Source organism: Nomia melanderi, chromosome 3 (genome assembly GCF_051020985.1).
Source record: "Nomia melanderi isolate GNS246 chromosome 3, iyNomMela1, whole genome shotgun sequence".
NCBI classification, from domain to species: domain Eukaryota; kingdom Metazoa; phylum Arthropoda; class Insecta; order Hymenoptera; family Halictidae; genus Nomia; species Nomia melanderi.
In genome coordinates, this window is record NC_135001.1 from 8,488,118 (window position 1) to 8,507,219 (window position 19,102).

General features: G+C 36.8%; 2 protein-coding genes across 2 annotated transcripts; both read right to left on the minus strand.

The window, feature by feature from the left end:
• Nucleotides 1-351: 351 nt before the first annotated feature.
• Nucleotides 352-3,856, minus strand: LOC143174389 (uncharacterized). The gene is made up of 7 exons (XM_076366216.1): nt 2,923-3,856; nt 2,401-2,669; nt 1,632-1,892; nt 1,142-1,388; nt 943-1,011; nt 557-646; nt 352-479 (listed from the first exon to the last, which is right to left on the minus strand). The coding sequence occupies exons 1-7, from the start codon at nt 3,205-3,207 to the stop codon at nt 375-377; spliced, it is 1,326 nt and encodes a 441-aa protein (XP_076222331.1). The 5' UTR covers nt 3,208-3,856; the 3' UTR covers nt 352-374.
• An 8,382-nt stretch (nt 3,857-12,238) lies between these two features.
• Nucleotides 12,239-18,095, minus strand: LOC143174390 (helix-loop-helix protein 1). The gene is made up of 3 exons (XM_076366224.1): nt 17,797-18,095; nt 15,550-15,854; nt 12,239-14,095 (listed from the first exon to the last, which is right to left on the minus strand). Exons 2-3 carry the CDS (start codon nt 15,687-15,689, stop codon nt 13,942-13,944), a joined length of 294 nt encoding a protein of 97 aa, XP_076222339.1. The 5' UTR covers nt 15,690-15,854; nt 17,797-18,095; the 3' UTR covers nt 12,239-13,941.
• Nucleotides 18,096-19,102: the final 1,007 nt, after the last annotated feature.

The following is a 19,102-nucleotide window of genomic DNA, read 5'->3' on the forward strand; positions in this document are numbered from 1 at the left end:
GAAGGACAATGCAATACAAGGCATAAAGGTTAAATGTTGTTTAACATTTGTTTTGTTTAACACTAGAACTACCGCACTCGTCAAAATGGCGGGTTTCAGTTCTCTTATTTCACAAGTATTGGCAGCTTAAAAGCGTTAAATATACGAGATGATTTGGAAAATAAATAGCTTCGATTGAATACTATGATGAATACACGAAGAAACCAAAGAAAATATATTGTTACAATTTTGATAAGGATTGCGTCTTGATCATGTTACGCTCGGCAATTGTAGTGTTAAGAATGTAAATATATTGTTCAGAGGGCATTGAAATGAGGCTTAAGCATAGTTATTTGACCAATTAAATTTATTCTTCGTTTGGAAGGGAATTAGTATTAAATAAAAGAATCGGTTGTATTTTGATGCTTTGTTTCATCGTCTATTGAGCTTTGGGTCCATTGTATCATAATGACGAGGTACGTGGTCATGGAACTGATCCACTGCAACGGTAAAAAATACGAGATTGGTCACACGCCGTTCTGCATCGAGAATATCGATCATAGAGTAGCGTACGAACCTGTCGTATGAACGAATAGTTCAAAGGAAGTAAATTGCACTTCGTGTCGCCCACTTGGTTGAGCGAGATTTGCAAGGAGAATTGTGATACCTAGAAAGGAAAGAGATCGCCTATTTTAAAGAGATCATGAAATTACGAAGAAATTGTAAATTATAAATTCGTTCGGATCGTAGAGCGTCTGTCATGCATTCTTATCGTTCTTTGACAAAGAGCTGGCAGAAGATCTTGGACTATAAAGGGTAAGAATGAAATCAAATACGAAAAGTGAATGGAACAAATGAAACAGTCATTATCGTACTCCACTGGTACAGTGTATTAAACAGGAATTTAATTACATAAGAATTCAATTAAGTTAAATAAAAGATCTGTTTTAGAATGATCCGCACCTCGTCTTTCAATTCAGTGTCGATGTCATAAATGGAGCACTCGTGGATGATCACTATCACCTTGTTCGCCTAGAAATTGAGAAAGAACCTCTAATAATAGATCGTAGAAATAATCGAAAAATTAGCTTCCATTTCAATGAAGTAATATGTAGTAATTAAATAATAATAAGTGAAATAATAATTATATAGAAAGACTCGCCTCTTTGGCAGCGCGTTCGCAAATAGAGGTGACTAAAATGATTTTCGACCACATGTAAAGCGGATCCGGTAACAAACTAAAGACACGAATCTGGAACGTGTCCGAACTTGAGCCGACAAATATCGTGTAAAGATAATACAGAATCGAGCTGAGGTATATCACGACCACAACCGTGTAAACCATGAGCTGCATACCGAATACGTTGTTTACCAGTTTCGTGATCCTGCACAGTTGAAGATGGATGAACCTTTGAGCAGAAAATCATTCTCGTTACACCTCCTCGTCGATTGATTCATCGATATTATTATATTATTATACGTCACAATTAGAATAAAGAAAACCTCTTATTTTACTTTTATAATTAACGTGATTTTACATTAACAATTTTACTCGTTCAATAAATTATTACTTATGACTGTCGCGTTTGTTTTATAGGAACACCGATCAAGCAGTTTAGGTACAAGTATAATTTAAGCACAGTTTCAGGTACCTGATCTCTTGAATCATTTGGACTCTCTTCACAGCTTGCAACTCGTGCTTCACTGGCGGAATCTTCTCCAATGGAATCACGCGCGTCCGTCGAGTAGAGTATTTAGATATCCATTTGCTCAAATACCTTTGCGTAGGAATTACTCGCGCTAGCTTGTCCTCCGCCATTTTGTTGTCCAGATCCTCCATTTTTATCTGACGACCATCCACGAGGAACTTCTTCAGGAGATCATTCGTTTGCTCGAAGCCAAATTTTAGCCACCTGGTATTATGAGTATCAATAGAGAAATTAGTACTAGAACTACCAAGCATTTAAATTAATTATTTTTAATCCCTTTACAGAAATGGCAAGAGTACACCTGTTTCTTGCTTGTGCGCCCACTTAAAGACCAACAGAGGAATCAGTGTCTTTTGAATTTCAGTTTTTATGGATTAACATTTAGAAGTACTTCACCGTGAAATCGACTTTTTCGAATTTCCGTGTTAACTGGCACGCTGATTCGACAGTGACAACTGAAGATTCTTCTTCTAATAATAGTATTTGCCAAAAGAAACACCATTTTTTAAATAAATCTTTATTAATATTATTATAAATCGTACGAAGTATAAGAAAGATAGTAGAACAATCGTTACGATGAATCGTGACTCTTTAGTTTCTGCTTTGTTACGAAAATTGTTTCAACTGCATGAAAGTTTTAACGAGTATTAACTGGACTGTTCTCGACACGAAATCGTTGTCGAAGGCGGAAACAGAGGAAAGGATCACGTACCAGACGTACATCATGAAGTCCAGCATGACCAATCCGCCGATGTTCATCATGTAATTCAACACGATTTGGCTGAGCAACATCCGGAAAACTTGTTTTTCAGCACGTAAGCTAATCATTATGCAATACCCTATTATTATGGTCCAGTTCAAAACCGTAGCAATATTGAACCCTATTGTCCAAATGAGTATGTTGCGATGATTGATGACAACCCCTAGTTTTGTCAGGCTCTCCTCCAAGACCGCGATCCTCCGTTTTAACATCGAAAATTCCTGAAATCGACAACTGGGAGTACTGTCTCATCACCGGATCAACGACTTTTCGTGTAAACACAAATTTTTCTATCGAAAATTCCGACAATGAAACGAAACACTTGATTTTGACATTGAATTCAATTTTTTTTATTAAATTTCAATTTTAAAATTCAATTCGATTTTTCGATTTTATATTTTTTATCTCATTTCGATTAAAATAGACGTTAAAATAGTCCCTGTACCTTTCTCTTGTAAGTAATAATTCTCCTACCTGCGAATGATACCAGGACAGTACAATTATACAGATGAAAGAAAAGAAGCAGCCGAATCCCATGATAACGTAAACCACAACTTTTAGGTTGAGCCGCAGAGTCACTAACCCGAACAAATGGCTGTAATAAACGCTGAAGCCTGTAAAAGCTATCACAAACATTTTATACGAGTAATTTAACAGTGTCGAGTATCGCGTGTCGGAGTCACTGAGATTCCTTAATCCAGTAATGCGATTGAACACGGTGACAATCATGGTCACGTCGTTGAAATTGTTCGTCTTCATTGATTTACCGTTTTCTTATTTACTTGGGAATTTTATCTTCTATCTTCTTCTACTTTTACCTTCTCTTTTTATTTTCTTAAGAATTTTATCTTGTACTTCTTCTACTTTTACCTTCTCTTTTTATTTTCTTAAGAATTTTATCTTGTACTTCTTCTACTTTTATCTTCGTATTTTCTTAAGGATTTTATCTCCCACTTCTTCTACTTTTATCTTTTTATTTTCTTAAGAATTTTATCTCCCACTTCTTCTACTTCTACTTTCTATTTTATTTTCTTAAGGATTTTATCTTCCACTTCTTCTACTTTTACCTTCTATTTTATTTTCTTAAGAATTATATCAAAGATCTGCTTCCCCTTTCAATTCTCTTTCATCGAAAAATCTTCACCGCACTGCGTACGTTTTGCTCGATGTCGATCAGGACGACGCAAACGGTTAACGAATTACGACATCAGCGAGTTTGCGTTCTCCTTGGAACTAGTAGCCAGAAAGAAACGCGAGCGTCGCGTACACTTCGACATAATTGTGACGAGCGGGACGAGTAATTTCATTTGCCTGGAACTCGCGTCTACTTATGGTTATCGGGGAAATGCGATGAACCGGTCGCGTATCAGGATAATTGCGTTCACTCAGCTGATTGCTCGAAAATCGTAGCTGCTGTGTCAGTGTAATCGATTATCAACGCGTACTATGCAAATAGGGAGCAATTTACGACGGCGACTGTTGTATTACAACGATATTTGTTTAATTCGATAATGACAGTGCACGGAAACGTTGTATCGAGCTGTACGGTCGACAGCGAAGGACGGTAGAGAGGTCAGGTTCATTTTTCGCGAAGATCGCCGAGTGAGAAAACTCTAGAGAGTAGGAAAAAGGAACAACAAGAGAATCATTCTTCTCTTGGGATCAGGTTTAAAAACCATTTAATTGATAAAAATTAAACTTTCATTGCTTACGAAGATTACAGAGTGAAAGGCTTGTCAAAGTAAGAAATAGAGATCAGAGAAGGTGAGAATGAATCATTTTCTTTGGGCTAGGTTTCAAACCAACGATTGGTATGGATTAAATATCACTTTTTGGGAAGATTACAGAGTAAAAGGCTTGTGGAAGTAAAAAGCAGAAATGAGGAAGGGCGAGAATAAGAGAATCGTTCTTTTTGAGGATAGACTTAAAGGCAATCATGAGTGGACATCAGCAGCATCTGTTGCTTCGATACGGCGACTCTAGTTGAACAAAGTAGAATTGGATTTCATGAATGGACCATTAACCATTGACTGGTGCCACTGTATCAGAACGATAACGTACGTGCTCACGCTGACGATGTTCTGTAACAGTGGAATTCAGAAATCATGGGGAAGAATCTTGGCATTAAAATTCCGTGGATCATTGTGTGAATTCGCATGACAAAAATTTCGACATACCTGGCGTGTAAAATTATCGTTCAGCCGGAAGAAATTGCTCTCTTCTTTTTCTATGTTGCTGAGAGACATTTGGAGAAAGAACAAAGTTGTCTGAAAGAGATTAATAAAACGGCGACGAGAAATTATTGTTATTTGACAAACAGTGGATACCAAAAAGAGGTTCTGAGCTGTTTAGAATATGAAGTTTGGAACATGTCATTATATTATTTCATTAGAGAAATATCTGAATTTTGGATTGTGACGTCTAATAAAGGCAATTTTGCATCATTCCATTAGAAAAATATCTGAATTATCGATCGTAACGCCTAATGAAGACTGTTTTAGAATATTCTCACCTGATTTCGCAATTCGAGATCACGCTCGTATATGGACCACATATGGACGATTCGTATTATCTTCTTCGCCTGGAAATTCGAACGATAATCAGTAGACTGAGGATTCTGCTGGATTTAGGCGAAATTTGTAAGTGCAGAATTGCATAGAGTGCACGTTACACAAAAAATATATAAACAAACATTTACATAAGACATCCAAAGCGTGGAGGTTTTTGTAATATTGGCTAGGAGAAAGAATTTTATATGAAACTTCTATTTTTTTCATTGTGTTCCCTAACATTTGCATGAAGATCCGCGGCCTAGCAATCAGCTTGAAAACAATGTATGGAAAATGTATTTAATATTTACTAGGAGAAACAATTTTCTATTTCAATCCGATTTTTTTTAATTACGTCCTAAAACATTTGCACGAGGATCAACAGTTTAATAGCCAATTTAAAAATGATATATGGAAAATGACGGTGCTAACAATAGGTGCCAAAGTATTCACCTCTACGATGGTGTTTTGACAAATGTGGCTCACTAGAACAATCCTGCAGTATGAGAATAATGATTGCGCCGTGTAAAGAGCAATTCCTCGGAAGGTAATAATGAATTTGGTATACTGGTCAGTATATTGCTCGTAAGAGAAATACAGAGACGCGATAAACTCCGTCACGGTGACGATTACATGAAGCAGTAACTGTGAATCGAATATTTTGTTCACTGTTTTCATGATTATGCACAGTTCCAAATGGATGTACCTTCGAACAAAAAATTATTCGTCCATTTACCGGTTTCTTAATTTATTTCCGGTAACTTAATGCATTACCTTCCTTTTTTTAAGAGAAACATCGGTCGAAAAACATAATACTTAAACTATTATACAGGTTTCTTATTTTGCGATTATTGAAATTATAGAGGTATTTGCCTTCAGTTTCTATTATTTGAACAAAATTTAATATTTTCATTTAGGGTAATTCCAGGTGAGGTGGCTGTGCTGAGATGGTTCTCATAAAATTGTGAATTAATAATGATCCCATTAAAATTGTCAGATATTTTCAATGCTTTTTAGTGGTATAGCGAATCTTGTGCAGAGACCTATTTAATTATCCTTTTTACATAGGTACATTCATTTCCATAAATATATTTTACTTTTTGTTAGGTGTCATTAATATTTATGATGTACTGCTAATATTTAGATTGATTGATTACCAGGCTGAGAAATTCAGCTAATCCAACAATTTTCATTTTTCCTGGGCCAGTTTTCTGTTGGCTTTATTTTCCAGTTCCTGATATTTTCATCGATACAGTTACACTTAGCCAATCAGAGCTATAAGATAGTAAACTAGTTGTAAAATAGTAAATGCAGTTCTCTTTTTGTGCCGGAAAGACGTGCTAGGCGCGTCGGGATTTTGTTACAATTATTAATAAACTACCACTTTGTATAAAATTATTAGTAAACAAAATTAGTGTACATATCTGTATATAATAGGTGAAGACAAAATTCAAGTTAAAAAACGGCCATCTGTCCTCGACTTACCCCGCATAATGTAATCGAATGTCACGCAGCAACTTACAAATGCATTATCTTATAGTTTTCAGAAGAAATTACACGCGAATCATTTTAAATGATCAGCAGTTCCAGCATTAAATGCACTAGAATTCTCGAGTACCTGATTTCCTGAAACACGTGGACCTTCTCCGCAATCTCTGACTGACGATTCACGCTCAGACCAACGTTTAATGGAAATACAATGTTTCTGCTGATACAAATTCTTGAAATCCAATCGTTTAAATGATTTCCTGGTAACAGGGTTCGATTTCTTCCGGTATCGGTCGTTCCGTTGTCCAGCTCCTTTACACTTACATTACAATTCTTCTCAATTAATTTCTGCAGCAGGTCGTTCGTTTGTTTGAAGCTGTTCTGTAGCCAACTGATATAAGAAAGTACAAAGCATCGTTAATTGATTGATTAAGGAGTGAACGTAACCGATTGTATTTATTTTCTTTTATTCGTGGTATTTAGAACGCACATCATCATTAAAATCAGTCAAAATCGAGTAGTTCAGTGTACTATTTTTTAGATTAGTTCGATTTGCGATAATTCAACGCTTTACCTACTAGATGGCTACTAACACTAGAACTACCGAGCACTTGAAGTGACGTTTTCATATCTTAATTGGCTTATTTTTCAGTATAGGTATTACTGAATCAGCTTTTCTAAATCGTTTCTCAAAGAAGTATCTATACATTCTCAGTAACTATAAAAGAAGAAATCAGTGATGAGTCATTTCGATCCATCTGGTAGTTATAGTGTTAACAAGCTCATCAATTATTTATGATTTTATATTGTAAGGGGGTTTAATCATTTTCCTTGAGTATAGTTCCCACGAAATCAATGGATTACTCAAGACGCTTTGATGACACTAGATTTCCATTCTGCTATAGAAAGATCGACTAAGAAATCCTCAGGCAATGTTCATTCATTTTCAATGAACTGTCCAGCAATCTGTTGGTAGGAAGTGCGTTAATTACATTGTATCTTTGGAAATACATCACGTACCAAACGTATGTCATGAAATCTAGGAGAATGATTACTCCGACGTTCATTATCGTAGTGTAGAATATTTCAAGGATCCACTCATGAAAGGATAGATTTGCTTTGAAGTAAACGATCGCGTAATAAACATTGTAGGCGAACCCCTGGCCCACCCACACGACAATGAACCACACTAACCACAGGAATACATTACGATGATTAACATCGACGCCCAGTTTTGTCAGTTTGCGTTCTACTTGGGCCATCCTCTTTCTCGTCTGCGCCAATTCCTGCAACAACGCAACGTTACATAGAATATTGTGAAAGTGGTGTCGATAAAACGAACAAATTTGCATGAATTATACGCATTCTAAGCTAACTGCAAACTGCCTGCTGGAATTAGTTAGATGTATTATGCTTTATTAGAGGATTCTGATATAGTTTCGTGTTCAAACTGTGCTCATGGAGCATAAGTTTTAAACGATAGATAGTAGTGTAATGGCGGTGATTCTTTATTTTATATAATTTATCAATCACACCAATTGAACGGTACAAGAAGTTGAAAGACAACGCGTTGTCGAGGGAAATGAATGGTACCTTCGCTCTATCGGTAATATGTTAACAATAAATATGATTTTCTTGGTGCTCACCTTATCGTAGCTCAAGTATAATATCCATATAAAAATGCAAGAGACAATGCCCCAGATTATCAGAGATTTGAACATTACACGTGCTATCGGTTCTGCCACAGTTGGCAATGCAAGCAAATGGTGGATTGATTTAAAGATAGAGGTCAATATAATTCCAAATACGGCAATTTTGTAACACAAATTCAAGTATCTCCAGTCTCGTGTGTTGGAATCTTTCAGACTCCTCAGACCTGCCATGCGAGTAAGCACTTTGCTAATCATGGTTGCTTTGTCGAACGTATTTTGCTTCATGATTTTCGTTTCCGCCCCTAAATTTCGAGTAATTCGTGCAATACACGACACCTTACGTTTCTTTCCAATTATACGAGAATGATCAAAGGTCGGATAATCTTCTCCGACAGCACGAAATCGATTTTGCCTTTTCAATTACCTCTTCTTTCAAGGCTTAAACTTTTCTTCGTTAGACTCTTCTCTCTATTCAGTCGACGGATCAACTTTCATTTTTCGACGACAATCATGAAAGTTATGAACAAAGTTGTTTTATTGGAAGAAATTGAAGACAAACCGACAACGAACTAATATCGCGCACGCGTCTGCACAATTGGAGCAGTCCGAGCGATGTGCTCATGCTTGTAACGAAGGGAAAGCAGTTGGTTTGCCTACAGCTCGCTGGTGATTATCGAGGGATCGCGAGACCTGTTGCACTTGAGAAAATTGGATTCAAAGATACAGTCAAGGTGGCATTTTTAAGTGATTTATATTCTCGTAAACAGGAAATAGTTCGATGATAAATTCTTTAATCGTATGAATTGTTTCATTTGGTAATGGCCGTGTATGGAAGTGCTGACCTTACGTTATTGAGAATGTCAGTCATCAAGATACGCACAGCTCGCGTTCATTTTTCATACAAAGTGAAGGGCGCAAGGGAATGTATAACAGTTCGAGACAAGAGGACAGTGTCCATTAAAAGAATCATGTTTTCCATCGAATTCCAACTAGACTGGAAAATAAGTATATTAACCCCTTAACTTGTACGCTCGAGTTAATTCGAGCGCGCTAAACAGGCCAAACTGTGCACACTCGACATAATTCGAGCGGCGTTGTGTTTTATGCTGCTATAATTTTTCACACTCGAATATAATCGAGAATTGAAAATAACACTGTGAAAGCAAAGGAAAGAAATCGTTTTATTGATATTTATCATTTACATGGGATTGTAAGCTATAACACTTAATTATTCAAGAGTAAAATGTAGCCTTTTTCCATGGAACAAAAGCGCAGTATGTCAAAATTGATTTTTTTCGGTTGGTTTTTTTCAAAAAAACTGTGCGTTAAGGGGTTAAGTGAGACATGATACTCGCAGTTATCGACTGATTCCATTGTATCAGTATGATAATGTACGAAACAACGCTGCCATTGCGACAAGAAAATTCGCAAATCAGAATCCGCGAATCCTTACGCAGATTCCTAATTCACTGATAGAACTATTTGATTGCGAGTTTACGAATTAGCATTGGAAATGAATTTCCCTGTTCAACGTAAATAGAACATTGCACAAGGTAATCATCTCGGAGACCAATCCGTGATACCAATTTTGCGGGGGACATTGGTGAAGTACAATTAAAAATATGAAAAATGTTAACACGTTGAATGCCATGCCAACCAAATCGAATTACTGTAGTTCACTCGATTAAACAACGATTATTTGAAATCATTTGTACATTATAAATAGTGTTACCTAATGCGGTGACATTCAGCTTGATAAACGCGTAATAATAATAATACAATTCAATCGAATGATTTAATATTATACTTTCTCTGTTTCCTGTAGTTTGCTCTATGAAATCGTGCGGCATTCAACGTGTTAACCCCTTGCCCTATGATTTCTTTCTTAACCATGATCGATACACCTACTTTCTTATTAATAATTTATTGAAAAAAGACGAAAATTTTGAGCATATTCTACGTCCACGTTTGCTCTAAACTATAATATTTAATATCAAAAGAGTAATATTCAAATTTTGTTCGCAAAAATTGAGTAATATTTATGTTTATTAAATTCTCTTTCAAATCTTCACTACGAGTCCGACATATAATTATAAGGCAAGGGGTTAAATATGTTTCAGGAGAGCTAGTTGTAATGAATCTACGGGTCTCATTGGTTTCCAAGTTACTCCCATGTCCGAAGCTCGCGGCTGTGACAGAGGAGAAAAAATAGAAACGAGAAAGGAAACCGATGAGCCATGAAGTTGGTACTTTCGGACAGTTCTAATCGAATGCCAGTTTCGTTCGACGATAGCCGGTAACGATCGGCAACGCGAAATATTGGCCTCCCAAGGTCGCTGAACGACGACCCTTCCCCACCACGCCGCTTAATCACTCTCTCCCACTCTATTACCCCTAGTCTTCGCTCCGCCCACTTTGCTGGATCCACTGGAGGGAGGAAATCATTGCGCAATAATTTGAAAAACAAACACGTGCAAACGATTGTTCCAATAAAATTGAATCATCTAAATAATCTGATGGACTCAATACGTAACTTTAATTTTCCTTCGACGATTCAATTAATTTTAGAGAATATAGTCTGTGACTTGCAAAATGTCCTAAGTAGTAATCACTATGCACTTAATTAAATTCTCATTATATTACTCACAGTGTGTCTCTAAGCCATTGAACAGTCCTGATTTTGTCATATTATCATTAAATCTACTATATTACAACAATTGCTGGCTTTGTCGTCGATTCTCTAATTTCAATCCCTTTTCTTATAAATTCAAAACAGTGTGTCGATCTTTAACAGTTGAAGGGATATATTACACAAAACTGTAGAAAACGTTTTCAAAAAATTCCAAAAAGATTATCTTAGGGGTTAACCGTTTGAAATTTTCATATTTGGAAAACTAAGTCGTTAACAAATGATTTAATTACTGGAATAGCAAGAGATCAGCACGTAATTTCCTATTTTTCTATTGTTCAAGTAATTGACATATAATTAATCTTCATCTGTTGAGGGTTTTGAGTATTTCAGAGAATCTTCGTCTGCAAAGGGGAATATTAAAATCCTGCGGTCCGATTCACTGTTAGTGGAGTGAACTTGACGATGATTTTTTCCACACCTAAAGCGTTGCAAGTCTCGATTGCGAGAGAATAGTTAGGCGACGAGGACTGCACGGGGAAATCGAGGATTTAGGATAGCGTGGGGCGCGATAATCCCAGGGGTACCGAACTCGGGACGGTTCGCTAATCCACGAAACAAGATTGATTTAAGTGGATCGACGGGTCTTTTAGTCTCGATCTCGACTAGCTGTGTCACGAGCATCGAAAAAATCTCCAACGATTGTCCAATAATATCGCGTTAGACATTTTAAGCAAAATTTTACATTTTTACAAAATCTTGACAAATATTAAGCTGAATTTGAAGAATCCACTTGTTATTCACTTGCTTTTAATGTAATTCAGATATCGCTTCTGTATCGGAAAGTTATCGATAATATCATCTCAAGTTTTGAAAAACGAGTCATTCTACAGAAATGGAGACGACAAATTACCATCATGCTATAAGGAGGTCATTAGTAATGACGGAAATTGTATTGTTCAGTAAATATTAATGAATGTATGGGAAATGTTTAATGATAATAATACCGGTTATAAAATATATAAATTATTATAATCATATAATAATAATAAGTAATTAATAATAAGCACAATAATAATAGTAAGTAATTAATAATAATCATAATAATAATAGTAAGTAATTAATAATAATCATAATAATAATAAAGTAATTGATAATAATCATAATAATAATAATAATAAAGTAATTATTATATAATTATAATAATTTAATAATTACAATACGCTAATACAACACCTTAATAATTTCAATGGTTTTCTTTTCACTGAAAGACAGACAGAACTTCCTGGTTGACCTAATATTAACGATAAAGTAATTATCGAGCACGATTGTGAAAAAAATCATAGGATAAGGGGTTAAAGGGACGTTATTTTTCCTGACATTGAACTACCGCACTCGTTTTAGCCAAGGATCAAGTGTGCTTTATTTATTAAGTATAACAAATAGTGGTATCTCGATAAACAAGGCGACAACCCACGTCAACGCAGGTTCTCAGGTTTCTAAGAGCGTCGAGCTGAACACTGCTGCTCGTTTAAATGACGATGTTCTTTACAATTAGCACGACGCTCGTTTGACAGTTTACTTAAGCGAACACGGTACAATGGTTCCTTTACATGGTAAATATACAAGCCGATAATTAGAATAACTGATAATCAGATTACCGATTGAACGAATCGTAACAGTACAATTTAGCATGATAAAATCATTCAAATCAAAATGTTAATACGATTTCTATTTATGAACAGATGAACGAAGGTTTTATATACTCCTCGAGATAAAAATCTGCATTTACGTGAACACCTGCAGTTCGTTTATAATGTACCTTAATCCTTTGCCCTATGATTCCTTTAGCAACTGAGTTTGACGAATCCACCTTTTTATTGGTGATTTCTCAGAATAAAGAAAAGGATTTGATTTTGTATCTACGTTTGGTCTGAAGTTTAACGATTGATAATAGAAAAGTAATATTTAATTAATGTTCAAAAGAAACAAATAAAATTATGATTAGTCATGTTCAGTTTAAGAATCTCGTCACTATATTATAGGACAAGGGGTTAAACAATGATACAACCGCGATATAAAAGTCACCGAAACGCGTCGTCGAATTGATACTCTCTAAAGCAATCGATTGAACAGTTCAAAAGTTAAAGAGTACGAAACGGAGATTGTTTAGTGGTAAAGGAAACTTTCTGGTCGGACCTGAATTAGTCGGACAGTGTGATTCGTTAACCCTCACGCGGTGAAACTTGCGACTTTATTTAACTTCTCGTCTATTTACGTCTAATTTACGTTTCTACCGGATTGTATCAGATGAAATAACAAGATTGACACATCTCGTAGCAGAACGTTCGAAAAAATACCTTGTTCTAATGTTTATGGCTGGATCTTTCCAATTACTTGAAAACAATTGCAATTTGTACGATAACTAATGCCAAGTAAAAATATTCAATAATTCAAATAACTAGATAATACCCTAAAGGATTGCGATACGAAATAATTAATAATCGCTTCTTTGTATCCTCACTACAAGAGAATAGAGCAGACCCAAGGCGAATCGGATCGGTTTAGATTTAACGGAAAGCTAACGGTTAAAACTAAGAATGATTATTTTCCCCGTAAATCCATTATTAATACACATTCAGCTTTAGTATCAGTAAAAGCGAATGTTCAAAAACTTAAAAATCTTCGTTTTATACGCAAAAACCAAGAAATATCCAATTCGCCCCGAATCCTGGGGGTGAATTTATCGATCACAGTTAATACATTAACCTTTGTGGACGAAGATGGTTGAAAGCATACAAAACCTTTTGCAAATACTGCTAAATTAAACGCTGAATGCTTAAATCATAGAGAATCAGGAAACTGTGTACTAATTTCTTGTTGTTCGAATAGTTCAATCATTTGTTCGCAACTTGGTATTCCAAACATAGAAGTTTGATCTTGGCAAAATGCCGACATTCGTCCGCAAAGGGTTGGAGAACGTCGTCTAATGTCATCGGAAAATAGTGAATATTTCTAGCGACGAACTGTCGGGTGCAAACAGTTGACGAGCAACAATTTTGATAATTCGAAACGTCTCTGCTCGCGATGTCGTCGAAAATTTCCGCCGTCGGAGGGTTAGACGAGCCATCGAAATAGGTTATGTAAAAATATATGCAATTTGATTCGGCGCGAGTCAAGCTTCAAGGACATGGTTCAGATACGCGATGTAGCAGATGGCTAGCCGGAGGATCTCGATCTTAGAGAGCTTCTTGTCCGGCGGTAGCGTGGGCAACAGCTTCCTCAGTTCCGCGAAGGCTAGATTAAAGGCTTCCACCCTCACCCTCTCTCTGCAAACAATGGACACTTCAATCTTTCTTCTTACACGTGTTCATTCGTTATTGTCATCTTAACCCTCTGTACGTCCATGCAACTTTGAAGTCACATATCAATATATTGGAATCCTATTGATTTCTTTCATTTTCCACGGCAAAGTGGTAAATAAAATTAACACTTTGACTACCACGGCACTCGAGCTCAGGTGACATTATTTTTCACAGAAATTTAGACATTAATTTTCTTGGTGACCGAATAAACCGAATTTCGTTGGATATATGAGATATAAGAAAGACAGTGGAGCAATTATTAGAAAGAATCTTGACTTTCTCAGTTTCTGGTTAATGAAGAGAACTGTTTCGAGTACATGGGAGTTTCGATGAGTGTTCACGTGGCAGCCAAAGTGTTAAGTAATCAGTTAACTTGAACTTTTATACGCGCTGGCGTGAATGTTTATCATCGTAACTTGAAAGTTACAAAATATACTCGTTTAATGAAATTATTGAAACTATTGAACGCATTGCTAATTCGCATTCATATGTGGATATTTATTAATTTCGTACTCCGTAGATTTTGTTATAATCATGAACAAAATTCGGCCCATAGAGGGTTAACACGTTGAGTGCCACGAAAAACTTCAGCGTTCTATGCATCACTTGTTTTGTAGCAAATATAAAAAGGAACAATGATCGATTATTTGGTACCACAGTTCTTAGGTTACACTATTATCCAATTATTTATTCTATTTTAATTATAGAATTATAATTGTTTTCAAGTAATTAGGAAACTCCGATCATCAGCGACCACCGTGGCAGTCAACGCGTTAACCCATTTGCATCCACAAACGGAATATTCCGCAAATGAAGATCGTCACCTATCACAAAGCTATCCCGCGATTTTCATTTGTCACCGGGCGCGGAATATTCCACGTACGATGCAACTCGCTTTTCGTTATCTAGACTCTAAATCAATGCAGGCTTGTAAAGAAATTTGTCGAAATACATTTGTAAAATTCGATTGCACGTATTCCTATGTAAGAATTCGAATGATTAACACTAGAACTACCAGATGGGTCAAAATGACCAATTCCTAATTTCTTTTAGAATTGTTGCAAAGGTACAGATACTTCTTTAAGAAACAATTAAAAAATCTGATTCAGCAATGCCTAAACTAAAATCTTAATCAATTCACGCTTATATCTTTCATAAAGAAATGTTCAAAAGACGATTCAAGTGGTCTGTAGTTCTAGTGTTAAATTTTTATTTCAGCAAGCTTCTGAAGGATTTAGATAAAGTGTCTAATAGATAGTATTGCATAAAATACTCGAAATATAGCGTGTTTCGTAATATTTGTTAGGAAAAATCATTTTCTATCATAATCCGTTTGTTCCGATAATATCGTTAACAATATAAACTTTCAAACAGATCCGCAGTGGAATTATCGTCATCGTTATTATTGTTTTATTCACCGTGTCGCGTGAGCTGTTCGATATTTCTGCGTCGCTCTCCTGCGTCTACGTCTCTCCTCTCTCGAGAGGGTGCCCGCAGTAGTTGCACCCGTGCCGTTCACGACAACCCCGTGACCGCTATTCGCCATTGAATTTTTCATTTGTGTTTGTTTGGTTAAAAAAAGGGTACAAAGTTGGAGAGTTTGCAAGAACTCCCGAAAAACGGCGAATCCTTCTCTCAAACTGTCTTATCGTCGACTCGGGCGGAAGATCGACGTACAGGAAACGGAAGTTGCAAGAGGCACGTCCATTTTGATCACTTCTCCCTGGAATTTAATGTAACGATGAGGTGAATTGAAATTTAACCCTTTGCACTCGTATAGGTAACAAAACTAGGCAAACTAACTGATTCGTTAGAATGAGAAATAGATACTAATAGAATAGACTGGAATGTTACATAATGAAATGTAATAAAATTATTCTAAACGACATACCATTTTATTTGAAACGAAATGCTACTCGTTATTTTATGAATAAACGTTTGAGTTCTCGCTATACGATCTGAAAAGATCTCCGAATACAAAGGGTTAATAATTTTGATCAAATGTTAACATTTTCTATTCCATCAGATTACAACGCGATAAAAGAAAATGAATTTTGGCTGCTGTTTGAATTGTTATCGTGAAGTTTAATCATGGTAATGAGTATTTTATATCGTCGCAATGCGATAATGCAGTTTCGAACTTTTAGCGATTTAAGTACGAGCGTGGAATCTGATTATCCTTAAATAGTAAACTGAAATGGCGCCGAGGTAAATACTTATTTGTGAAGAAACAACTTCGAGAGATTTATTTGTCAATGTGCAGTATAATAGAATTATTTTATTCGAATTACCAGCCCCCGACACGCGTACTGGGCACGAAAGTATCGCTCGTTGTGCCTTTAGGCTGAAATCGTCCGTGTCCCATGGGAATCCCGTTCGAATTCGGAATAAGGGGTATTCGCCGCGAGAAATAATAACCTAATCAAATATTTGCCGCACATTCTTTCTACGTCCACGAGAAAGGGTTACTTCTTAGGGATGTTTCCTGTCAACTCGAATATAATACGATCAAGAGAAAGTAATCACATTATTACCTAACACTTTCCTTATTACTAAGGGTTCTAGCTGAAATATAGAGCTCAATTATTTTCTTATAAAAATAGCGACCTGCTTCCAAATATTTATAGAATTAAATATTTACGTATGTGTACAATCTACATATTGTATAGAATTTGCAGATTCGTGTAAAATTTCGAGAGGTGTTTCGCCTTTAACCTTTATCGTTAATATATCAAGAAAATTCTCTAGTGTCAGCATGTTACATCTGATACCGCTTCTTAAGAAAGACAGACTACAAATAAATAAATCACCGAAGTGAAGCAAGAAATCGGGAGTCGAGCGGGATCGTGTTTAAGAAACAAACAGCCCTGATTCCCAACGGGCTCTTAAATTTCGAACAATTCGACGGAAACCGGCGATAGGCGAGCGTTGCATAATTTACGGAAAAAACGACATCATTCTGCATAGGTCGCGGCCACAGCCCCATCAATTATTAACAGACAACGTCCCCCGGCCTCGTTCGATCTGATTCTTATGGTAAATTCGACGATTCGCATGGACACATCGCGGTTTGCTTAATATTTCACGAAATCCGCCCGATTTCCACGACTTTTTACGGTTGTCCGCGCGGAACCGTGATATTAGCCCCGATGTTAAGGACCCCCGTTCCATTTCGTATTCCTCCCCGACGACAACCGTAGCCTATTACGATTTCATATCGGCAGAAATTGGTTTTTCGAATGTTTCACGACACCGAACTCGTTGAAGAAGCAGTCGCGCAAGATTTCTTTGTAAAAACGTTCACCGCAGAACCGTAGTCGCCTTAAATTCGCGACAGGATCGTTAAAATATAATTTCTCGTAAATTTTTCACGCGATCGATCCTTCTCAAAGTACCGTCTGTTGCACGAGAGTTGCCACTTCGGTCCGATTGGTCAGTTTTCATTATTTCTCATCTCATTTTCAATATTAATTTGCTATTCATTAATACGATTACGCGTGACCAATCAACATTACAAACAGAGCACGCAGCGGCTAACCCCTCTTGCCCTTATGCCGTCTCGAGTGTCAACTCTCGTCCAACGAACGATAAATACTTACAACACGAAGAAAGAAAAACGAGTAACAAAGCGTAAAAGACAACGAAGTAATTAAGGGTCTACCGACCAAGAATCTATTCCTCGATTCTCATCCCTTTCTTCTGGAATCCGTGAGAAGCTCTTCCATGGTTCACCCCGGCAATCACGGTATTGCAGAGCCGAGTATTTCTCTCTTCACAATCGGTTTTCTCGGAAAATCACTTAATCATTCGGCAGCCACAATTGTCGATCAAAGAACAGTTTCGCTTTTCGAAACCAACCTTTATGTCACGCCACTTTCAACTTTAACGTACGAATTTCTGCTTAACGATCCCCAAATCCGATTGATCAAGGACGAGCACTCCACGACATCAACAACACCTCTGATAAGATCTCCAGGCTGTCCGTGCGCAGGCTGCAACCCCTGCGAGTTAGAAGATCACCCTCTTAACGGTTAAGCCACGCCCCTGTACGCGTTCCGTCGTTTCTCAACGTTCGCGCCTCAATTGTTCGTCTTTCTCCCTCAGCATCGCCCACATTCTCCAATGGAATCGTCGAGAACTGGCCGCAAGACCGCCCCAAACCGCCCGCCATTCTGTCGGCAACGTGGAGGATGGAACGTAGGACACCGACACACGGATGGGTGGACCATTTTATCGATCATGCGAGCCACAAGGGTTCCTGGACCTCAATTTTGGCCTCCTTACACGATCCTCCGGCGAGGAATTTATGGTTGCACGCACTTATGGATTGTTTCTTCATATGTCTGCGTTTCTCGTTCACCCCGTGTTGAATTTTACCTTATAACAAGCTTTTTACTTGTATTATTAATCCTATTTGAATCATATGAAAGAATGGAGAATTAATATATAAAATAATGATAGGTACAGTATAAAAAAAATGTTAATTATTTATTGAAAATTTGGTCTACGAGTGTATTGTGGCGGTCACAGTTAACAGGCGCTAAAAAATTGAATAAGTGATAAAATATGATAACGTGCGTAAGGTAAGTGTACACTTCGATTTGTGATTTTCTGCACACTCTATCGCTAAATATATTTGTATTCGTGATCATAATACATCGGACAATTTCAAAAAACAATTTCCGATTTTGATACACGTTAACTCGGCATATTTTTTCTAGCTCTTCATTTCACGTATAAATCTAGTTTATATGATTTTATTCGTACAGCCGACAACAATGCACACCGGATTCCAACAATAATATATTTCAAACGTTTTCGATTACCGTTTTTATCCGATATGCGTTCGAAATATTCGCTCCTACGACTTCGTTTATCCATAGTAATTAGTTTGACAGCGTGGGAAGATAACAATGCAGTGAACGCCGGCGCAAAGGCTCCTCCATCGACACCTGATCCTCCAAAGAAATC